This window comes from Siphateles boraxobius, unplaced genomic scaffold (genome assembly GCF_051911475.1).
Source record: "Siphateles boraxobius isolate OS27281-9 unplaced genomic scaffold, OSU_SipBor_1 20, whole genome shotgun sequence".
Classification (NCBI taxonomy): domain Eukaryota; kingdom Metazoa; phylum Chordata; class Actinopteri; order Cypriniformes; family Leuciscidae; genus Siphateles; species Siphateles boraxobius.
In genome coordinates this window covers 16,376,645-16,402,160 of record NW_027508811.1, presented here as the reverse complement: position 1 = coordinate 16,402,160, position 25,516 = coordinate 16,376,645, and the positions used below count along the sequence as shown (strand labels likewise).

General features: G+C 41.3%; 1 protein-coding gene across 1 annotated transcript; it reads right to left on the bottom strand.

Moving 5' to 3' along the window:
* Positions 1-937: 937 nt before the first annotated feature.
* LOC143745189 (isoaspartyl peptidase/L-asparaginase) lies at positions 938-25,160 on the bottom strand. Its single transcript, XM_077237134.1, has 7 exons — positions 25,018-25,160; positions 22,243-22,442; positions 19,134-19,276; positions 9,025-9,182; positions 5,084-5,202; positions 4,776-4,886; positions 938-1,814 (listed from the first exon to the last, which is right to left on the bottom strand). The coding sequence occupies exons 1-7, from the start codon at positions 25,158-25,160 to the stop codon at positions 1,609-1,611; spliced, it is 1,080 nt and encodes a 359-aa protein (XP_077093249.1). The 3' UTR covers positions 938-1,608.
* Positions 25,161-25,516: the final 356 nt, after the last annotated feature.

Genomic DNA, 25,516 nt, shown 5'->3' with positions numbered 1-25,516 from the left:
CTGGTCATGGAGAGTATTCTCAAAGTCACCTTAGCCAGATTAATCCTCTTTCATCTTCAAGATCCACCAATTACCCTTCACATAAAAATCTGAAATAAAGCGACTGAAGACATGAAGGGGTAGCTAATATTCATCTTTAATAAAGTAAAAACAGCACAATCAACATTAAATTAACCAAACACAGCTATGTTGGGGGTATGCATTACAAGTAATGCGAGTTATGTAATCAGATTACTTGTGTGCACTGTGTAAACATGGTGCTTAATGTAGACTACAGTAATGTGAGCATGCACTTACTTATCTCACTTGCACAAAAACAGATTCAGTATTCCTTAAAATGAATAAAAACAGTGAATGCAAACTCAGAATATTAGGAAAACCTGCAATAATCAATTATGTCAAATAATACAAATAGCCATGTATTTATTCTTACTTTATTAACCAATGTCTTTGCTGCTGGCATTTGATGATCCAATTCAATCATGCACATTTGTGTTTTATAAATATATATATATATATATATATATATATATATATATATATATATATATATATATATATATTATTACTGAAATAACAGTGTTGAACTTTCTTCTCCTGTTGAGATCCAGAATGGGAGCACAGCTGAAAGGTTGGTTTGATCTGCATCCTCTAACTGTTCAGACGTGCGTTTCCTTAAGCCTGAGGCTTATTCATTTCACTTTTGGAGGGAAATGGCCTTTTATATTAGCCAAAAGTAAATGCATTACTTTCCATAAAATGTAACTAAGAAATGCAATTAGTTACTTTTCAAGTAATGCAATATTGTAACACATTACTTTTTAAAAGTAACTTTCCCCAACACTGGCTGTAATACATCTGTCTGTTAATTTTTTTCATGATATATCTGATGTCTATGCACTAGTTTGTGGAAACATACATACATATTAGATCATTCTTATCATTATTCATTTATTGTGGGTTAAGCTTATCAGAACACTTAGATAATTTCTACATAATAGTCACTTACACTATAAATATTTCAACACTATATTATATTTCTATTGTTTGTTCATACTGTCATAACAGTAGGCGACGACTTGTATAAATGTTATTAAAGGGATAGTTCACCCAAAAATGAAAATTCTGTCATCCTTTACACCCCCTCAAGTTGTTCCAAACCTGTATAAATATATTGTTGTCTGCTGTACACAAATAAAGATATTTTGAAGAATGTTGGTAACCAAAAAGATCTCGGGCGCCATTGACTTCCATATTAGGAAGAAAATACTATAGTAGTCAATGGGGCCAGAGATCCGCTAGGTTACAAATATTCTCAGCAGAACAAAGACATTTATACAGGCTTGGAACTTGAGGGGGAGTAAAGGATGACAGAATTTTCATTTTTTGGAGTAAGAGTTAAATGGTACTAAAATGTAAAATATTTTCATACGTCAATAGTCACAGTTACTACTGAGGTAAAATAACTTTGAGGTTTATATAAAGGATAAATGAAATTAAACCGGACTAACTGATCAAAGCTAACAAGACAAACTAATGAACTAGCTGAATGTCAATTCAATTAAAAATATAATTAGAATATGAAAAAAAAGAAAAGAAAACGCGTTATTATTGCAGCATCTCTGTAAACTCTTCTTTCGGATTCAACCCATAGTGCATGACGTCCTCTTTAATGGAGGCCCAAGCCATGCGTGGTGTGGTGAAGCTGGCGGCCCAGTCCCCGGTGGAGGACAGAACAATGGCACCTCCACATCCCCTCACTCTCTCACACATGTACTGGAGTGAGGCGGTGACGGCCGCGGTGGAGGATTTCCCTGCATCACACAAAGACAGCAAGTATGAGGCAGTTTCAGCAAAGTAAGCAGAACAAGTTTAACTAGCCGGCATCAGCTGAACATTTATTTTTGCTGTACTTCATCAGAAGCTAATTCTGTCAATGTTGTTGTACAATCTGAATTGCATTAATAGGATGAACTGTAAAATCTTCAAGATTACCCAAGTCTGTGAACATCTATTAATCTAACACCTGCTATCATCATACACAATGTATTATTTTCCATCCTTGTAATGTTTGAACTATATTCTATGACACTTACAGTACTGTTCTAAAGTTTGGGGTAAGTAAAATATGTTTTGGGGGAAAAAGGATTGATAGCCCATTAAATTGCTCAAAAAACACAGTAAAGACTTTCACATGGTTACAATAAATTATATTTCAAATAAACGCTGTTCATTTGAACTTTCTATTCATCAAAGAATCCAAAAATAAAATATATTGTGATTTCCACAAAAATATATTAAGCAATATTAACTGTTTTCAATATTGATAATAAAAATAAATGTTTCTGAGCATCAAATCAGCACATTAGAATGATTTTTGAATAATGGCTGCTGGAAATTCAGCTTTGCATCACTGTAAAAAATTTTTTTTTGCATTTGTCAAATAAACTTAGATCATTAATGTGGTTCAGATATCATAATATTTTGAGTTTCTGTTTATTAACTTAAAAGTATTACTTACTTTTTTGGTAAGTTAAACCAACTATAATTTTTTACAGGAATAAACTATATTTTAAAATATATTAAAACAGAATAATGTTGTCTCAAATGGTAATAATATTTCATAATATTACTAAAAAAATCTAATAAATGTAGCATTGATGAGCAAAAGATACTTTTTCCATACAACATTTTCCATTGTGCTCTTATTTTCCTGGTATTTTCCAGCAGAACAGAAAAAGAAAAAAAATCAAGAGCGCTTGATCTCTGTGTGCCGTATAATGAAACACTGCACCCACAGTGTTTGTGTCCTTGGTGACCCTGTGCGGGTCACACAGTGAACAATATATGTTTCTCTCATGGTTTGCTCATTCCATCAGTCTTAGTGTTGCAACTATGCGGTAAAAAAAGTCTAACATAGAAAATGTCAGTCTAGCAACCAGACTGCAACAGCACTGCAACAGTCTTAACATATTATATCATTTTTACTAGCATTATTATTTAGCACGTTACTTTTACTATATGGACTAGAAATAACTGTTAGCTACAATGTAAAATTCAGAGCAGTGAATTCATGTCTTGCTTTAACTGGGGACTCATGGGCTTGTAGCCACATATCAAAGCTTTTATACTCACTATATTGATTAATAATGAAGTAATGAGTGCCAAATGTACCAATAATTTATTCTAACGCATTGATATTAAAAAAATATTTTTTATATGAAAAAAAAAATCTAAATAATTTTGTCAACCTCAGTAAACAACTACAGAAATGTTGGACAACAAGTCAAGACCCTAATGGTAAGCCTAATAATTGATAAAATAATGGATATAATATTAACAGAGTGGCTGTTCTTGCAGTATCATTAACGCAGAATGCTGAAGCGAACAATAGCCTGCTGACCCCTTCACACTCTTTCCACACACAAACACACACCTCATTATCATCTGCCTACTGTGGCAGCGCATCCGATCCTTCCTGTCTCGCTCTCACAAACACATACATACACACACCAATTAAAATGACTGGCAACAGCAGCATCCAGTTTTTGTGTGTTTTGACATTCATTCTGCTTGGTTATACAAAAATCTGATAATAATAGCAACATGTGGGTGAGGTTACGGAGTAGAGATGATCGAGACCTTGCAAGACAAAACAATATGAACAAATTGCATTATAGAAAAAAACAAAAAAGAGAATGACATATAGCTGGGGCAAAACAAGATTTTTCATTCAAAATATACAAGTAAAAAATATATTGAAAATTAAACCGTATTTAGCCATCGTTGGATAATTATTTGTATGTCATTTTATGTAATAATTAAAGTTATATTGATTAACCTGGCATCTGACTTGGAGTATTCAAATATTATAATGGACATCAGTGTGACAATACAAATGCACCTACTTTGATTTTAATAGCTATAATTATTTTACAATTGTTTTGCACACAGCTTCTGTGACTTCTCTCTTGATGTATGATTATACTGTAAATAGGATTAATTAAAATATAAATAGTGAAGACAAAAAGTGAAGATTACAAATACTGACACACTGTACTTGTAAAGAAACAGTGATTAGTTAAGACCTAAAATATACACGGTCCCTTATACATTCATATAAAATATTAACCTAAAATTGGTAGAAAGACATGTTAGCACCCATATAAAAAAAAAGTAATGTACTGTTCAAAAGCTTGAGGCCTGTAAGATTTGTTGAAGTCTCTTTTGGACACCAAAACTTCCTTTATTTGACCAAAAATACAGTAATACTGTAATATTACAATTTGAAATAACTGTTGTCTACAAATGTAATTTATTCTTGTGATGGCAAAGCTACATTTTCAGCATCATTACTCCAGTCTTCAGTGTCACATGATCCTTCAGAAATGATCCTAATACGCTAATTAAGTGCTCAAAAAAAAAAAGTATCTTATCAATGTTGAGAACTTTTCTTGTTTTTGGAAACCGTGGTAAATTTTTTCAGGATTCTTTAATTGGAAATAATTTTTTTGTATCATTATACATATCCTTCTTGTCACTTTTCATTATACGTAATTCATCCTTTCTGAATTAAAGTTCTAATTTTGTTTTTAAAAAAAATCACACTTGACCTCAAGCTTCTGAAAGGTAGTGCATATTGAATTTTCTCTTTTGCAAAATGGATTAGGCACAAAATTAATTAAGCAAATATGGACACTTTTGTAGCCCTTAAAGGTAAACGAGCACGCATGCACACTCACACACTCATCAGGATTAGTGTAAAAGTCTCATACCTTGCTCCATATGAAAGAGGATTAATCTGGCTAAGGTGACTTTGAGAATAGACTCTCCATGACCAGTACAGGAGACCGCGCCATTTCTATTGTCTGCATATCCACCAGATCCTTATCGCACAGGAAAAGACAGCAGCGCAGAGAGCGTTAATGTGTGTTACCTCAGGAGAAAACACTCTGACAATTGAGTATTGATCAGAGCTGACACCTTCAAACCGAAATGGGTCATTCAATCCAGGCCCTGCTTCAAAATGAATGTTGGTGTGACACTGAAATTATCTCTGTCCTCTATCTCTGATCGGACTCACCTATAATAGGAGAATCTCCAACTCTTCCCACCATTTTGTTTCTGATTCCTCCAGTGGATGTAGCGCACGCCACATTACCGAAAGAATCCAGAGCCACCGCTCCAACAGTATCATGGCCCCTACAATTATACAAAAAAAGTTCTATAACCTTAAATAATAAAGATTAGCACTGAGATTTTCTTTTCTCAGATCTTTAATTTTATGGTTTCAGACATAGTGTTTTCAAAAGGTGCTTTGAAGAGAGGGCATTATTATTCATCACACTCAGAGATGTGCCTCTATTAGCTCCTCTTCATCAGACAGACTTTTGTCCCGGAATTCAACTTAATACACCACATTTATAAGCCTCCCTCCCTTTTAAATTTAGCCTCTGTGCAATTACTATTGTTTCCTATGTGAACTTCAGTCCCGAAAAAAAACTGAATGTAGTTCTGTTCTGGTGATGTGAGAGATGCCTGAAAGGGAGCGTGCTAATGACAATCTCTCACATGCTTTTAAGAGTGCCAGCACACCTGAAAATGACTCATCATCATCTGCCTGTCAACAAAGGAAGAGAGTGAGAATAAGTGCCCTTCGCCACTCTGAATCACAGCCGCTAGTCTAGCAAAGTACACTCAGAGAGATTGCTGGGAAAGTGTTATATCAGTCGTGATATTTCTGTAGACACATGAGAAAGTATGCATTCTTCTTCAAAAAACAAAACAAAAGAAAACAAACAAAACACAATTCTTATGATGTGCACATCAGTCTTTCCTGCTAGATCACTTTAAAAGAAATAGAATAGAGAGCATGCAGAAAGTGGGATGAGGAGAGACCCTTGTATTTCACAGGCTTCATATCCCATGAAACTCTGATTAAGGCAACAGGGCTGTGGAAAACAAGCGTGTGTTATGAGTTTGAAGTCACATGGAGGACTTGCTTCAAGGTGAAATGAAAGAAAACAGCCTCCATCTCGTTCTCCCCAGAAATGGGAGAGCAAACATGGTCGTCGTGGAGAATATTTGTCTGAAGCAGCTGGCAAAGAATCACTTGTCAGGCTCCAGATTTGAGGCATCAATCATTTTTGGCAGGCGCTTGATTGCTCTTTTAAATCACCGGCAATGGCTGGATCTTGCTCATCGGTTCAGGTGAAAATGGCTTTTAAAAGCAGCTTGACGGTGGACTGTATTTCACACTTCAAAGTGATCACAGAGTTTTGCAGTAAATCTTCACACATCCATAAACAGCTTAATGAAGTGTGCAGATATTGGAACAAAAGTTCCAATAGAGTTCTAATTATGAAGAAAAAGTGGTTGTCTTAACTTTTTGTTGCAAATGTATTTTCTACTTATCACTAAAACTAAATGACAGAATACATTTGTATATTGAAGCTAGTTTCTGTCCGAGTGTAAAAAATAAAGGTAATTGTTAGATGTTTGAAATAAGAAAGTCACACCGTGAGACATAGTTGTTTCACGCTGTTGAAAAATATTCACAATGTGATATAAAAAGTCATATTGTGAGTTATAAAATCACAATTTCAAGATTCGAGAAGTCATATATTGCAAAACATAAAATCACATTGGGAAATATAAACATAAAATTGTAAGAAACAAATTCGCAAGTTGAAATTGTTTTTTGAGATACAATAGGGCCATTCCATCGACCTGAAGTCAAAGGGTTTTTTGAACGGGGTTTTGTCTAAATGGCTGAAATAAGGTCTGTAGTGAACACAAGCTCAAGACACTTTCACGTTTCATTCTACGATATAAAATACATCAATGTTACCCCACTCGTGTTTTTTTGAAGCTGTTTCGTGTCTTGAAAAAGGTGGTTGCTAACAAGTGGCTAAATGGGGCTACAGAGGATATTAAAAGGTCATCACACCGAAAGGTAAGCTCAGTCCGCTTTTACAGCATCGTTATGCTTAAAAAGTATATAATTATACTTATAATTGTGCTCTTACAAACTACTCTAACTCAAAAGTTCAGGGAAAATATTTTTAGATACAAACTGAAAGAGTTATTAGAAGCTTAGTGATGGTGACGTTGAAGTTGTGGGACCGTGGTGTAGTTCGTTTATAGCCTACCTTTAGCTTTTTACTTCTGGCCACTGCACATAGGCTTCAAAATTAATAAAAGTTGTGTTCATCTGTGATCATTATCTTGACGGACAAAACGGGCAAGTATCATAAACTTTTGTTGATCACAAAGCTTGTTTTTAGCGATAATCCAAAAACGTAAGGGTAAATCCTACTGCGTTAACCATTAATTCTGCGTTAATGTTTTTTGAAGGAGGTGTTGCTTTGGAGAACGCTCTGAAGGGAGGGCGGGATCTTATGTTTTCAAAGCTAGCTTGCTATTACTAGCCTCTCCGAAAGTGCCTACTCTACCTTTAAGTGTAGAAATTTGCACCTTTTTTTACATTTTTAACCACCATGTGATCACCGTGGTGTGAATGGGAAGTATTGGCACATCTGTGGTTTTATAAAAGCCTGGTCAAACCAGCAGGGCAGAGGTATGCCATGTAATCCTAAATAAAGGTGGAGGCCAGGGTAATTGAATTCTAGGGCCTGTGTGTTAAAAAGCCCAGTGATGGTGGTACAGGGTGAGCAGAGGGAGGCTATCAATAATGAAGCCACAGCGGGGTGGGATGAAAGGCAGTAGCTCAGCCAACTGTCACTTAGCACCTCCACAGCACTATTTTTACAGACTCCCTCGGGGGCTGAGGTTACACCCGCCATGGCCCTGACTCCACTACTACTCAACACACAGCCTGGGGAAGTGGAGGTGGCAGGTAAGGCTGCTTTGCTGGAGCCCACACAGCTCTATCTGCACTGCCTGAAGGTCTCAGCGAATGACCTGAGCTCTGTGCAGGCCAGCATGAGAATATGCTGCCATTATCAACTCATGGCCTCAATGCCAAGGAGGACCACTGTCCCTTTAAAACTAAACGGATAAGAACATTATATCAAGACATCATTAGAATCAGTATAATAAAATAAAGGGGGTAGATAATGATTTATCACAGTATACATTCCACAATATATTCATGCAAAATGGTCACAAAATTAGGTAAATTGGACAGCAAGTCAAGTTCGTTTACCATTAACTATTAAGACTGGATGGGCAGTCAACTCGTGAATCATCATTGAAAATCACCATGAAATCAAAATCTACTATTCTTTTTTTCATGGAATATTGCAGAATTTATTATACATTATGTATCTATGCACATCATTACTTTTTTTTTAATTCATATGCCCTTGTAATCCTAATAACTTCCCCTCCTTCCTGCAACAACATCTCATCTCTTCTGCAATGATGTGTTTACTGGCGCGAGGGCGGGACAACCTGTCACTCAACGATCCAATCAACTCCTGTTAGACAAAATCAAGTCCCAAGCTACACGTTTTCTTGTTTGAGAAGTAGTTTCATTTCATGCCGACTTCAGTGTTTTCAAGAGATGAATCATTCAAGAGAAACAGTCATTTTATCTTTCTCTTCAAGCACACAAAACACTTATTTCCAAAGATGCTGTTATCAATAGACCATTTTGGTGTTTGGAAATAGTGATGAAGTGTTATGCAAATTATCCTGCAATTCTGACTTTTTCTCATATTTGTAATATAAACTAGCAATTGTGTGGAAATAAAAGTCAGAATTGTGAGATAAAAATGTTATAGATTTAAACATTATTACCAACAGAAAGCTGCTTTGGTTTGAAAGTGACTGCTGTGTGAGCAGTGCTTCATTCATCGATACATTACTGACCATTGAAAACAGACCTTTTATTGCCAGTGCAATCTCACTGAAATTGCACTAATGTGACCACTCTTTAACTATATGGTCATCAAAATCTCTGAAATCAAGTATGTCAAGAAATCAGGAAATTAAAAACATTTTGGCGCATTAAGAGTCGGAAAAACGACTCAATTTGGCAACAAACATGAAATTACGCACCATTGTTTGTTGAAGAGCATTTTGACTCCGTCGTTATAGCTTTTGCTGTGTTCCCACTCTTTACGTTCTGGCTCAGTCACCAAATCATGAGCTACTGGAGTACCAATGCGCTCTGCAAACATGCTCGCGCCTCTGTCTGTCAACATGACATGATCTGTCTGGATAAAAAGCACAAAAAAGGTTTAAAAAAGATAATTAGTAGTCTAAATGTGTACTTTAACCAATCCAGTTCAGTCTGACATCACAGCACCATTTATGGTCCAAACGCTGCATCAGATGCCAAAAGCATAACACAAATGGTGCTAATACTGTATGCACTCACAATGTGCTGTATTACTGAAGAATCATGATCCTAACCTTTATCTCCTTACTTAAATCTCAGTTGGACAGACATTCAGACAGTGATTCATTTTTTATTAATAGTTTAAATCTTGGTGTCGGGGAAGCCAGTTTTTAAAAGCTTCTGCTCATAAACAGCTGCTGGGTTATTAGAGTAGAGAGTAGAGCAGGGGTTCTTGAGATACACCTTCCTGCTGAGTTTAGATCAAACCTTGACTGAACTCATCTGCCTGTAGCTATCTAGTAATCCTGAAGACCTTGATTAGCTTGTTCATGTCTGTTTGATTAGGGTTAGAGATAAACTCTGCAGGAAAGTGGACCTCGAGGGCCAGAGTTGAGAACGACTTGGACCTCGAAAGAGTATTCAATAAGTCATGACTTAGAAACCTGCTTACATACTCACTTTTTCAATTAATGGGTTCTCTATAAAAAAATCATGTTTGAGGTATGACTTATGTTGTAGAACAGGGCTTCTAGTCATAAGAAGTAACATTGTCAAATAATACAACTTTCATGTCAAAATCTTATCATCATATAATGTAATCACGCACTTTATTTTGACTCATAAATCATGTTTAGAAGGCATAATTGAGTCTAAAAATCCATTCATTATTCCAGAGGAAACCCAAGGCAAATTACCCTTAGGGTTGACCTACAAAACATCTCTATCGCAAGTGTCAAGCAGTGCCTTAATGCACGATACAAATTGAGTTTAGCCTTGTTTGACATGGTGTGACATGTTTCTCATAGTTCTCTGTGCTGACTAAATCAGTACTAGTCTTTCTGTTTTATTCTGATTTCCTTGGGTGTGCCATCATGTGTTAATCTCCCACAACAAAAATGATAAATATGATGATATGTTTACAGCATAAAACAATTACACTACAACCTGTACACTTTTGCATTATTTCCATATTTACTGTGCACATCTCCATGTGGAACTGCTATAATATATTGAGACAATACCCTGCTGTCTCTAATAATACAATTTTATTTCTTTTTGTAACTTTCTGTACAACATCACAATGGATTAAATCATAGCTTTGACTTAGGAAACTTTTAAATATTATCACGTTATTAATGTAATTTTTCTTTGTCAAATACTGTGCATTTTAGATTGCAAAGCAAGAGCATGAGGTCAGTGAAGCTTGATCGCAGCATTGATCAAGACCTGATGAATTTTTAATACTGGCTATTAAGGAGATCTGCCAATCCACTGTAAGGCCAAGGTCTTTTGGGGCAGCTAAGACAGGTGCTACAGCTAATCGATTATCATGTATTCTCTTTTTTGTTTTGTTTCCTCCATGTCCGACGCCTTGCAAGGTGAGCTCAGTGAAAGGGAAAATCGTCTCGGTTACGTATGTAACCCTCGTTCCCTGAGTAGGGAACGGAGACGTTACGTCGGATGACGACGAATGGGGTTTCGCTTAGAACACCTATCGACTTCGAATATTACAAAACGAGCCAATGGCAAGGAAATGCCATGGGTCTGCGGAATTTGCATGGCGTAACTCCGCCCCACCTCGTGGGTATAAAAGGAGGACGCCGGCAACAGGCAGATATGTTTCTTCGCTGAGGAGCCAAGACTGAGCTCAGGCGATCCCCGCGGTACAGCGGAAAGTGGCAGGCAGACGTAACGTCTCCGTTCCCTACTCAGGGAACGAGGGTTACATACGTAACCGAGACGTTCCCTTTCGTAGTCACTCCGAGTTACGTCGGATGACGACGAATGGGGTTACCAGTCTAATCACGCCACCTTCTCAGCTGTCTTACAGTGCCCTGCGTAAATCTGAGATCCCTGTCGTGAGACTGGCACGGACGAAGGACTCCTGTTTAGCACAGGAATACCAAGGTACACTGGGGAGCATATCCCAAGTTCAGGGGAAATATGCAATTACTGCCAACCCAGAGGGGGGGGACTTAGAGAATACACATGTGACCCGAAGGAGACATGGAGAACACTGGGGTGTCCAGCCGCAGGTGGAATATTTCAACCCCAGGGGTGGCAAGGTGGCTTGCCAAGGGAAAGACACATGCTCGGGAGGCTTACAGTGGAATACACATGTGGGGGTCGCTCAGGGGAGGGACCATGCACACGGGAGGCACCTAGCCGACACACAGGCAATAGACACTGGCTCCAACGTCAGGAGTGCTGGAGGAACTCAGGGCTTTTCGGGGAAGCTCACCTGAGGAGAATATCGCACGTATCCAGTCCGTGGAGTGGAATGGCGAGCAAGCGAAGACACCTGAGCGGGTCCAGTACTAGCTGGTTGAAGCGAGTACATGAGAGGACACTGGCTCCACTCGGAGATTGTAGAATCTGGCGAATGTGTTAGGTGTCGCCCAGCCTGCAGCTCTGCAGATGTCTGTTAGCGAGGCGCCACGCGCTAGAGCCCAAGAGGATGCCACACTCCGGGTGGAGTGGGCAGTCACACCAAGGGGGCACGGTCGACCTTGCTGCTGGTATGCCAAGGCAATGGCGTCCACTATCCAGTGAGACAACCTTTGCTTGGAGAGAGCCTTTCCCTTCAGCTTCCCACCATAACAGACAAAGAGCTGGTCTGAGGTCCTGAAACACTGCGTCCTGTCTACATAGGCGCGGAGGGCGCGTACTGGACAGAGCAGTGCCAAGGCTGGGTCTGCCTCCTCCGGGGGCAGCGCTTGCAGGTTCACCACCTGGTCCCGGAAGGGAGTGGTAGGAACCTTGGGCACATATCCAGGCCGGGGTCTCAGGATCACGTGAGAGTAAGCCGGCCCAAATTCCAGGCACGCTTCGTCAACGGAGAATGCATGCAAGTCCCCCACCCTCTTGATGGAGGCCAATGCAACCAGGAGCGCTGTCTTCATAGACAGGAACTTAAGCTCCACTGATTGCAAAGGCTCAAAGGGAGCACTCCGCAGGGCAGTTAGAACCACTGAGAGGTCCCAAGAGGGAACGAGAGGAGGGCGAGGAGGATTCAGTCTCCTCGCTCCTCTCAGGAACCTGATGATCAGGTCGTACCTTCCAACAGACTTACCTTCGACTGGGTCATGGTGTGCGGCAATAGCGGCAACATAGACTTTCAGGGTGGAGGGAGACAGCCTTCGCTCCAGCCTATCTTGAAGGAAGGAAAGCACGACACTAATCGAACATCTCCGGGGGTCTTCTCGGTGAGAAGAGCACCAGTTGACGAAGAGGTTCCACTTCAACGCGTAGACGTGTCTCGTGGACGACGCTCTAGCGGAAGTGATGGTAGCCGCCACCGTAGGTGGAAGGGTACTCAAACCTGCTTCGTCCCGTCCAGGAGCCACACGTGGAGGTTCCAAAGTTCGGGACGAGGGTGCCATAGGGTGCCCCGTCCCTGAGAAAGGAGGCCTTCGTCAGGGGAATCGGCCAAGGAGGTACTGTCGCGAGGAGTACTAGTTCGGAGAACCAGGTCCGGGCGGGCCAGTACGGCGCGACCAGAATGACCTGCTCCTCGTCCTCCCTGACCTAGCGCAAGGTCTGCGCAAGAAGGCTCACTGGGGGAAACGCATACTTGCGGCCCTGCGGCCAGCTGTGCGCCAGAGCATCCGTGCCGAGCGTGCCCTCGGTCAGGGAATAAGACTGGGCGCGATGGGTCGAGTCGTGGGAGGCAAACAGATCTATCTGTGCGTCCCCGAACTGGTCCCAAATCAGCTGGACCGACTGGGGATGGAGTCGCCATTCTCCAGGGAGTGGCTGAAGCCGTGAGAGCTCGTAGGCTGCAAAGTTCAGGGCTCCGGTGGAAATAAATGGCATGAAGCGACCTCAGATGCTTCTGACTCCATATGGGGAGGTGGCGAGCGAGTTGCGACAAACGGCGGGAGCGTAGACCACCTTGATGGTTGATGTACGCTACAGTGGCGGTATTGTCTGAGCGGACTAGTACGTGTTGGTTCTTGAGCACGGCCCGGAAGCGGCGCAAAGCAAGACGTACGGCCAGCAACTCGAGGCAATTGACATGCCAGAGGCGACGGGGTCCTGTCCAGGAGCCCGCGGCAGCACGTCCATTGCACATGGCACCCCAGCCCGTGGAGGAGGCATCTGTCGTTACAACAACATGCTGCGAAGCTCGTTCCAGGGGCACTCCGGCCCGTAGAAAACTGAGGTTCGACCACGGGGTGAAGGTCTGACGGCAGGTCGGAGTAACTGTTACTCGGAGGGTGCCGTGTTGCCATGCCCACCTCGGGACTCGGTCGCGAAGCCAAAGCTGAAGCGGTCTCATATGAAGCAATCCGAGCGGCGTTGCCGCGGCTGCAGAAGCCATATGCCCAGGAGCCTGTTTCAGTGGAACCGCACTCTTGCCCTCGAACTGTCTCAGGCAAGTCAGCAGTGACTGCGCGCGCGCTAGCTCGTACGCTGCACGGACATGGGGACCGAGTCGATATCCATGAGAAAAGAGATCCTCTGCACGGGGCAAAGTTTGCTCTTCTCCCAGTTGACCCGAAGGCCCAGACGAGCTAGGTGCCGAAGCACTAGGTCCCTGTGTTCGCAACCTGAACTCGAGAGTGAGCTATGATCAGCCAGTCGTCGATATAATTCAGGATGCGAACCCCGTGTTCCCGAAGGGGAACAAGGGCAGCCTCGACGACCTTCGTGAAGATGTGAGGAGACAGGGCTAGCCCGAAAGGGAAAACCGCGTACTGGATGCCTGCCCCTGAAAGAAAACCGAAGGAACGGTCTGTGTCAAGGAGAATAGAGACATGAAGTAGGCGTCCTTCAGGTCGATCGCTGCAAACCAATCCTGGGCCGTATGCATTCGAAAACGCGTTTGAGCATCTTGAACGGCATCCTGTGAAGGGAGCGGTTCAGCACGCGCAAGTCCAGGATTGGCCGTAACCCACCGGTTTTATTGGGGACAATGAAGTAGGGGCTGAGAAGCCGGCTGGACCTCATCTCGGCTGGAGGGACAGTCTCGATTGCGCCCTTCGCCAGCAGGGTGGCAATCTCTGCTCTCCTGATGGGGGCATAGCCACCGACAAAAGTGGAGCGGACTCCCCAAGTGGGGAGGAGACCGTGCGAACTGAATCGCATAGCCGAGCCTGATGGTCCGCGCGACCCAGCGGGACAGACGGGGAAGCTCTAACCAGGCTCCCAGGAACTGAACCAGCGGGATCATGCGACCACAGGCGTCCCCCCGGAGGGGCAGCGAAGCGGAGTAACTGGCCCAGACGTGGACGGCATAGCGGCCCGATGTGGGGGCACAGTTAGCAACCGCGCCCTGGCAGAGGGGCCAGGGGAGGACCAGGCTGGTCGTCCCGCGGGGGCCTGCTCTGCCAGGGGTCTGGCGACAGAGGGGAACAGGGGCGAAGCGGTCCGTGGACGGCACGCCATGTCAACCACCTCTGGGACAGAGGGGGACAAGGAGAGCACGGCTTGTGGGCGGCGCTCTGTGACGTCCGAGAACTCTGTGCTCAGAGACGGGAGAATCAGCTCTTTGGAGAATAAGGATTCTTCCCCGGCCCTCCCCGGGGAAAGGAGTGGTCCTGCTACCAACTCCTGGAAAGAACTGAGTCCCATCTCTGAGGAGCCCAACTCAAGCGCGCCGCTTAACCCGGCGTGTAGCGGGGTGCGGGGCTGGAGAGGACTGTGGCGTCCGACCGCGGCCTCCAGAGCCGACCCGGGTGAACGGGCGGGGTGGGAGCCGCGGGAGGGCGCCTTCGGCGGTGGGCAGACCGAGGGATCTGAGCGGACGGCGGGGCCGTCGGGACAGAATCAACCTCAGTCTGCTCCATCGCCGAGGTGCCCGTCTCACGAGCGCCGCTTAACCCGGCGTATAGCGGGGGGCGGGGCTGGAGAGGGCAGTGGCGTCCGCCCGCGGCCCCCAGAGCCGGCCCGTGAACGGGCGGGGTGGGAGCCGCGGGAGGGCGCCTTCGGCGGTGGGCAGACGAGGGATCTGAGCGGACGGCGGGGCCGTCAGAACAGAATCAACCTCACTCTGCTCATGGGCGGCTGAGAGCTGTTGGGCAAGCCCTCAACCGCACCGCCGAAGAGGCCGACCTGGGATATGGGAATGTCGGACAGACGGGTCCGCGCGACATCCAGCACATCAGACAGGTTCAGCCACAGACTGGTGAGCATCACCTGACCCAGGGAGCGTACGGCCACTTTCGTCGCTCAGAGAGCAAGGTCAGTGGCGGCGCGCAGCTCAGTGAAGAGCCCTGGTTCAGTCCCGCCCTCGTGCAGGTCCATGAGCATCTGGGTCAGGTGGACCAGCAGAATGACCATGGCATGCAGTGAGGCGGCTGCCAGTCCCGTGGCGCTATAGGATCTCGCCACAAGCGTAGACGAAAAACTACAGGCCACGGGCGGGTCCTTAGGATTGCGCCGAGAAGAAGCACTCTGAGGACACATAGCATCGCAACAGAGCGTTCAGCCGGGGGCACCCCAGTGTACCCAAGGGCAGCGGCCCCATCGAGGGGAGGAAAGGCGGATGAGATCAGCGAGCGGTCCTGAGAAGACAAGGGGGTCTTCTAGGACTTCGAGATCTCATCATGCACGTCCGGGAAGAGAGGTATTGGGGTTTGCCACGGACGAGAGTCGGCGGCCTTACCCAAAACCAATCGTCCCAGGAAAGCATGGCCGTCATCTCCGGATCAGACTCAGGCACAGCCGTATGCACACCGGAAGGTGGCAGCTGTGACGAGCCCTCACTTCCAGAAGACTCAAGCCCACCTAGTGATGCTGCAACAGACATGGCATCTTCCTCTGTAGCTTCAACTGAAACACGCGGGCCACCAGAGGGCAGACTCGCGGGAATCAGCAGTTCACTAGCGGGCACCGTCATTGAAGAGGGGGGCTGGGGTCACGGACACATAGTCGGCGCCTTGTTCCAGACCAGGTCACCCTGGCCACCCGCCGAAGATCGGGGGGTGGATGAGGGGACTCTCACTCTTGCGAGTTCACCGAGTCTCGACCTATTTATGACGCGATGATCACGTTCCCTTGCGAGAACATGAGTAACCCACGAGCGCTGTTCAAGCATGATCAAACACACTAGACAGCGCTCGTGCCCATCAGAGTCCGATACCAGTCCGCTGCAACCAGAAATGCACGGGCGAGCCGTCTTTAAAAAGACGTGCCGCGTGCGAGCTCTTTTATGAGAGGAGAGAAAAAACTCCGCGATGTTGAAGCGCACAGGGAGACACACACACACTGGCAGATTACTGCACAGATCAGCAGGCACTGTGAGCTCGCTGCAGATCGCCGTCACACCAACACCGGAGAGAGAAGCTCGTCTTGTAGAGCGAAGTCAGAGATGACTGTGGAGTGAAGAAATGCTCTTGGCTCCGAAGCGAAAACATATCTGCCTGTTGCCGGCGTCCTCCTTTTATACCCACGAGGTGGGGCGGAGTTACGCCATGCAAATTCCGCAGACCCATGGCATTTCCTTGCCATTGGCTCGTTTTGTAATATTCGAAGTCGATAGGTGTTCTAAGCGAAACCCCATTCGTCGTCATCCGACGTAACTCGGAGTGACTACGAAAGGGAACTCTTGGACATAATAATTATTTGATATAGCATATCTTCTGCCATCATTTGTTTGTTGACAAAGGCTATGTGTTTATTAATATTTTTTTTGTTGTGTGGATCATTATTTAAATCTGATGCTGTCAGTTAAATATGCTGTAAGAGATTTCTTTATGTAATGGTATGCAGAAAACAATCCTACAGTATCTCCTGGATATCTCTGAAATAACTGACCTGAGATATCAGGCCGATCTCAGTGACAGCCTCATTCTATGTTAAGTTAAATAAAGATTTTTTTGTTGTTGTTATTGTTTAGCCAATCAGAGGCCTTTTGGGGCAATTTCTACTTAACATTTTGTGTTCACAGCGAGTTTTACTGCAGCTTTTGCTCCACTTGGTGGCACAAGTAATAATCCTTTGCATGATCCCATACAGTCGGGGTGTCTGAAGGCCCTCGTAGTCTTAATCAAAATAACTTCCCCACTCTTGCAAAGTCATCTTTTTTTCTGATGATGTGTTTACTGGTGTAAGGCCGGAACAACCTGTCACTCACAAGAGATCATAGCAATAACAAACCACAACCATCCAATGATCAAAGCAATTCCCGATGGACAAAATCAAGTCTGCCCTACGTTTTTTCTTGTTGGAAAAGCCGTCTTACTCGGAAATACGTTACATAGGTAAGACCTACTTTAACACCAAGAGTGATAACTAACAATAATTTTTTACTATAAAGTTTTAATAAATGTTCTAACAGCTATACAGCTATAGCAAGTTCCACACAGTGGAACGGTATTGTTGGAATCACTTTCAGAATTTTAATTTTTTCTAGTTGATGAAGGATAAAAATATTGACAGCCAATCAGGATCCAATCAGTGTGCGCTTATAATAAACTGAACATTAACATCTGTTGGTGTGCATACTAATATAGTTATCATTATATACCACCATCTTTATAGTTATCAATGTGAATAGTCCTTAATTCAGCTAAATCTGGTGGAACTCTAAAATAGCTAACATTGCTAATCGCCATTTATTTTTTACTGCAGTTTGCTTTCTCTCTTAAGCTGATCTTAAAACAGAGTGAATAAATGTATCCTGCTCATATCTGTATTAAGGTTGTAGTTGACTTTTGGCCGGTAAAGTTTGCCTATTGATGTGGTCAGGACTAAATTCGGCATTGGGCGGAAGTTGTGATCGTCTATTTCGATACGTGTAAAACAGCTTCTCAAACAAGAAAAAATGCAGACGGGACCTGATTTTGTCCATCAGAAATTTATTGGATTGTTGGATCGTTGTTGATTTCAATGTAATAAATTGCCCCATATAGTAGGCTAATGTTAAATAACCTATACCTTATTTGGGCAATAGTTGTTCAATGTTTAATATAGGATATATATTTATATATGTTTTTAGCTAAGATTTTAAGGTTTAAAAATAAACCTACCTTCTAAACCTGAGAAATAAGTAGAAAATACTGGCTAGACTTTTGTCTTTTAGACATGTGGAGATAAATCATTGTATAAGACTGCTATGTCATTACAAAGAGCACTGATTGAAATCAATCTGAAAATCAGCTAGCATTTATTTCCCTTTGAGCTTACATGTCATTACAAAGCTGCTAATGAAATGACAAATTAAAGCTTTGCAGTCATTGGAAAATCCTGAATTTACGGTGTCATATAATTTCACCTTTGAAGTCAACACCATGGCTAAAATTTTTTGGGTCATTTAAATCCTTTCACAAGAATATACAAAATTGAGTCCAATTCAAATCGCCCAATTCTGGGTTTTACAACAGTCTTCAAAGTGATCCACATATAGACCTCCTTAGCTCTCAGATCATTTCCTTAACCTTAATAATTTTGAATACCAATTTCAGATGTATACCGGACATATTTTATAGTAATTATTTGATATTCTCTTACACTGGAAAATTAGTGAATTGGACAAGTCTTTATGACAGAAAAAATTAAATGAAACAAGCCTTTATGGAGAAATGGTTGTTGAATTTGAATTTATGTATTGCAGTGCTGTATATAGAAATGTATTGAATGTATCTAAATGTGTGTGAAATTCAGTTTTTGTATCACATCCCCTACACTTTTTAGTACACATAAACACTTCATTAAAATATTCCCTTTTGTATATAGAAAAATGGCTTGAATTAAATGGGTTGGAGGAGAAATATTCACCAGAGAGAACATTGTAATCAAATTAAGTGATATTCGAATTTGAGATTTGCTGTAATAGTTAATGACAAATTGTGAAGCGAAGCATTTTGAGAAGAAAACATACCTTTTCCATCACAGCACGAGCAAGACTAACAGGATTAGCAATGTTTCTAACACAGACCACAGCTCCAGCGGCAAGTGTTTCCCCATCCATGATGATACTGTCTAACTCCACCTCTCCATTAATATTCAGCACTGCACCATGACCTGCACATGAAGAATTTTACAGACCCATTAGGAAGTCCACGTGTCTGAAAAGACCACATTTCCCGTAAAGAGTGATAGATAGACCTAGATAGATAGATAGATAGATAGATAGATAGATAGATAGATAGATAGATAGATAGATAGATAGATAGATAGATAGATAGATCAAATTTCAGCTCAAAATATCCCCAGATCATTTATTATAGCTTGTCAAATTTGCTCCTTTTTGGCTGTGAGCAAAAACGCGCCGTTTTTGTGTGTGTCCCTTTAAATGCAAATGAGTGGCTGCTCCCCTCCCTGTTCAGAAGACGGCCGCCTTTACACGAGTTTCGGATACTCCGGCAAAAACAAAACATGCAAATCTCACTTATCCAAAATCTCAGAAATAACCAGTAGCAGAGCGCAGCCTTACGGGGAGACTCAGGAAGAGGTTGCAATATTTAGACGCACCTGGATGTTTCTGAATGGTTAATGGATGCATTTATGTAGTTGTTGTGGAGTAAGAGTTACATTGAGTCATCTGTTTCTGTGGGATTTCCATTGAAAATAAAATGAATCCACTGCTCTCGTCTTATCTGAGTCTGCGACTCTAAATAGTGTTCTGTGCTTGTCTGTGAAGCCAACAACAGAACAGTTTGCATGCTTTGCTCGAACTTTTGCCATTGCTTTAGAACTGGTTACACTGTTGTCGCTTGCAAAAACCAAATGGAAAATCTGATCGGCTTATTTTTTGACATGCGTGCAGAGATTGGCTTACCAAAACAAAGTTACTGGGTTCAGTGGGTTGTCACTTTTCACGTTTTCTGGGTTGGTAAGATGCACAGTGGACCCAATTATAGCACTTAAACATGGAAAAAGTCTGATTTTCATGATATGTTCCCTTTAAGGTGATTTAGTATTTGTTTATGGTGAAAATATTTTTTTAACAGCCAAAATATTATATTGACCTACATTAAAAAACATTTTGGTCTAAAAAAATGGATATATGTCTAAAGAAAATATCGATTTAGTATGATCTTTATAAAAAATAACCTTTTGACTTTGTGAATGTTTTTTCCCATTGTCCTGCAGAGTTTAGCTCCAACTTGCTTCAATACAACTTCCTAGAAGATTCTAGTATGCCCAGGAAGAGCTTGATTACCTGTTTTATGTATGTTTCATTGGGGTTGGAGCTGAACTCTGCAGGACAGTGGCCCTCCAAGAGCAGGATTGGATACCCCTGTTTAATACAACATGATCTCATTCTCACACACATATCTCATTCATATCTCTGTCATGGCACCCTGACATACTCCAGACAGTTATCCACTCTTATGTCTAGCTCTCAGTTCTCTAAACAGGATTGCATTAGTCATCTATTGATCAGACTGTGCCTCTGGCTACCCCAGTGTATAAAATGATCCTGATGAGCCGCTGAATGTGCAGCTCTGATATGAGGAGGATTAGCCATTTCACTCATTGTGGCAGTTAGCCATCACAAATGAGATTGGCACCGACAGGCTGGGTGTGTTAATGAAGTGTCTTGTTTTACCCCGCTTTCCTCCTTGTAATCTGATAATTATTGGAGAACCTCTCACCTTACTCTCGAGATGATCATTAACAAAGTGTCAAGGGTATGTGCTGAAATACTGTCCCATTCAGAGCCTGGATGAAGTCTCTCACAAACTACTGAATCTGTACTTCCTTTGCTCGAAGTCTTCAATAGAAAAAGTCAGTCAAGGTAAAAAAGAAATCAAAAACACTACCAGTCAAAAGTTTGGAATAATGTTTTTGAAAGAAGTCTCTTATTTTCACAAATACTGCATTTATTTGATTACAAATACAGTAAAAAATATTGTGAAATATTTTTATTTTTATTTCAAACGGTGTTCTATCTGTAATTTACTCCTGTGGAATCAAAGCTGAATTTTTAGCATCAATATGCTGATTTGATGCTCAAGAAACATTTCTTATTATTATCAATGCTGAAAACAGTTGTGCCACTTAATATTTTCCAATTTAAATGTATTAAGATACATTATTTAGGATTTTTTTTGATAAATTGAAAATGAAAAAGAACAGCTTTTATATGAAATAGAAAAATCTTTTGTAACATTACAAATGTCTTTAATGTCACTTTTGATCAATTTAATGCATCCTTGCTGAATAAAAGTATTAATTTCCTATCTATTTATTTTGAATATCTTTTTAAAATCTTACTTATCCCACACATATGAATATCACCAAATGAGTATATAGAATGATTTCTGAAGGATCATGTGGCACTAAGACTTGAGTAATGATACTGAAGATTCAGCTTTGCCATCGAAGGAATAATTACATTTGAATAAAATAGAAAACACATTTTAAATTGTAATAATATTTCACTATATTACTGTTTTACTGTATTTTTTATCCAATAAATGCAGCATTGGTGGTGAGCAGAAGAGACTTCTTTCAACAACATAAAAAAAAAGATCTTAGTATTACAAATGTTTGGGTATGTGACCAAAAATGGATGCACCATTTGATGGAAATAAATGTTGTGATATTATTTCCATAAAGAGGTGCATGAATTTTTTGTCAAGAATTTGTATTGACCATCCAAGAGTCCAGCTCTCTGTAAAGTCTACTCCAGCACATCCCAAAGACTTTCAATTAATTTAAGGTCTGGACCCAGAGGTATATTCACGTGTGAAAATTATTCACATTATTATTATTAAAATTATTCCCTTCCAACCATTCTTTCACAATTTGAGCCTGCTGAATCTTGATATTGTCATCCTGGAATATGGCTGTGATGTGTCTTCCTACATGGTTGTTTAAGAAATGAAAAGCTAAAGACTCCATCAGTTAGGGTCAGAAGGACTGTTGCCACACATATAACATGCTAGAAACATAATAATCACTGCAATAATGATTCAGTCATAGACTTTAAATCAAAACAGTGACTTTTTTTGGGCCGGACAGTGTGTGTATGTGTATACCTGCATCAAACGTTGGGTCATCTTCCAAAGACCTCACAGCTTTTTCTACAGCATCAAGTGCACTCCCCCCATTCTTCAGAACAGTATCCCCTGCCCGCACAGCATTCTTGACTCCAGCCATGGATGCTTCGGCTAACTCATCCGGGATGGCCCACGCGCCACCATGCACCACAATCACAGTCTTCATCCTCGGTCTTCCTCTAGCCCAAAGGAAACAAACGTGTGTAGTGTCAGGAGAGAGGATATTACTGAGAGCCAACATTTTAATATATTGCCCTTGAACTTTACTGAGCTGTGTAATTTATTCAGATGAACACTGACAGAGTGGGTAAATGCAACTTTCACAGCTCATCTCCATGAGAAGGGTGTCTGGGGTTGTTTACAGGAACCAGGTTCTCAGGCTCCTGTCATGTTTACTCAAGCTCTATTAAAGTGAGGGCTCAGTGAGATGAAAGGAGCAATTCCATTTGGTTTACCTGAAACAACTTTCATATGTTCTACTAACCAAAAGCACGACATGACTAAAATGAACACCATTAAAATGCCACTCTTAAAGCTATGGCAACCATCACTGTCATCAAAAAAGAATGGAAAAATGCATAAAGATTCTGAATGCTTGGTATATATTTTTAATCACATTACATTTTCACCTATTATAATAGAAGCACACTGTAAAAAAAGTTAACTCATTAAAAAAATTAAACATTTTTTAGTGGCGTTTACCATTCGGGCGGTAAATACTGGTAAAATAACGAAAATAAAATCACTTACAAGATAAAATATTGATGTGTGATTTTTGTTATGCGTGTTATTTGTTGTTGTCCTTGCCTAGCCCAGAGCCGCAGGAAAACAGTTACAACACTCTGAAGAAAATATTAATTCTTCTAATATTATTTTTTATTAATAGCGCAAAATCACAACTGGCTCTGCTCTGGTCAGCAAATTTAGTGCATAATTAATAACTGAATGTGAAGAGACAATATTACATATTTACATATAAGACATACGAATAAGAGTAAATGTATTAACATTTTTAAAAAAAATATTATTTGTAAATAGTTTAAATTGATTACTTAATAACTATGTTCTCATTTCTTTTTCTTTATTCCCTTAAATCAATTTAAACCCTTTTGAAAAAAAAAATAATAATAATAAAATTAAGAAACTTTGGTCACCCCCCAATGTTGTGAAACTGATGTCTATCCTGCCGGCTCCGCCCCCTTTGAGCTCCAAAAATGCTCTTGAGAAACCTACAGGTGACTTCACATACACTATACGCCCTTTTTTATTTAAAAAAAAATTTTTTATAAAGTGTAATGGTCACAACTCTCTTTTTCAAAGGCTCTGTCCTAGCACTGCGGTGACGTTGAGCAACCGACCAATGTTTCACTTTCTGTAGGTCTAGCCTAGCCTGGGGAATTAGGCAGAATTAGGCAACTCTAGCCATTTCTTCGCTGATTTTCACTTTTGTTGTCGCATATTGTCTCAACGAGCTCCCCATTATATGGAGCTAGAATTGTGTCTTTATTAGGCCTATAGGGAAGAGAATAAATGATCTGAGAGAGAAAAAAAGAGAAAAAAGAGAAAAAGTTATCACACTGATAGCAAAAAAGCATTTCATGAGAGGAAAAAGAATATTTGAGAAAAAAAGTTTTCATACCAATAGCAAAAAAAATTAATATTTGAGACTAAAAAAAGTTTTGAGAGAAAGTATTTTCTCATAGAACATAAAACAATATAATTTGACATTTTTAGAATTATTTCTGAGAAAAAATCTCTCAAAATATTTTGAAAAAAAATCTCAAATATATATTTTTTGCTATCAGTGTGAAAACATTTTCTCAAAAAAAAAGTGTTTCTCTCAAAACGCTTTTCTTTGCTCTCGATGCAATTTCTTGCTCTCGTGCCAGGATTTTGCTTTCGCTGTGAAAATTGTGTCATGGGCGGGGCCACGTTCATATTGGCCAGATGATGACACACACAACTTGATGGGTAGCTGGCTGAGCAAGTTCAGCATCACTGAAGATTAAACATTACAAAAAAGCACTCATATTCATGAATGAATGTGTATTATATTATTAGCTTGCTAATCGCTAGGAAAGCTAATCACTAATTAGCCATCATGCTAGGTAAACTTGCAAACTCACCTGGTTTATACTATTTTTAAATCAAATGCCAAATGAATGTTTTGATTTAGATAGTTTCACTCCTTATTTAGTGAGTAGTGAGCTAGTTTCTACCTTTGCACTTAGCCTCAAAGCAACTGAAGAGTAACTGCTTGTTCATCATATACAACCTCCTGTACAACTTTTAACTAAGGTTAGTATGCATAAAACACCAACCCTGCTTCTTTTTTGTTTTTCAGGAACGCAGCTGTTCCATCTGCAGAAAAATCGGATTTGCGTCCTCTCGTCCTCGGGAGTTCGTTCTCCTGAGTCGAACTTGGCAAGTCTGAACTACCAAGGACGCATGTCCGAAGTTTGCGTAGGCTACTTGGTATTGAGAAACTGCCAAGGTCTCGAAGCGCGGTCAACGTGAGCGCTGCTAGAACGCCGTGTCATGCGCGAGCGCAACAGTTAAACACGGCTGTTAGTTAAACAGTCGTTGTCTTTAAAACATAGACGAAATAAATGCAGGCTGTCGCTTCATCGTTATATAATAGACCGGTTCTGGGCAGTTTCCTTGCAAATAGGCCATTGGCTAATCTGAAGTAATTGTGCGGCGCTGTCAAATATTTTTTACTGACTAACTTTTAAACATGAAATGAATACTCACTGTTCGGGTCTTCGTTGGCTGCAAGTCTTTTGTATTATCTGTTCTTCGGATGACCAAGCAGATTTAACGTTATCTGCTTGTCTTTTACTGTCCTGTTGTGTTATATAATATTGTGTACAAAGGCCAAGACTGGTCTGAGACATTCATTAAAGGGCTGGTGTAAATTATTTATCTATTTAATACTGTTCATTCATGAGTTTCTATTTGGCACACGCACACCATCATTGTTGTAGACAAGCACATAAGTTGGAAAGGACAAACTTTTAAATTGTTATCATACTGCAATGAGGCAGGAGATAACCCAGAGATCAGGCATTTTAAAAATATCCATGTGATTAAAACAATGATAACTGTTTGTGTTAAGAACAGTGGAAATATCAGATGTCTTTTCTGTTAAATCTAGTCCAGCAGGAAATATTGTGTTTTCATCTGATTTTTAAACAGGTAATGTTTCATTGTATGTAGCTGGACATTTTCCTATATCATATATAAATATATG

Bases quoted from the DNA above. Each gene is read 5' to 3' on its own strand.
- LOC143745189 (XM_077237134.1), bottom strand. From the start codon at position 25,160: ATGTCTCAGACCAGTCTTGGCCTTTGTACACAATATTATATAACACAA. The intron at 22,443-25,017 runs GTGAGTATTCAT...CCTTTGGGCTAG, and splicing joins AGCCAACGAAGACCCGAACA to AGGAAGACCGAGGATGAAGA. The intron at 4,887-5,083 runs GTGAGTCCGATC...CTGTGCGATAAG, and splicing joins TGGAGATTCTCCTATTATAG to GATCTGGTGGATATGCAGAC.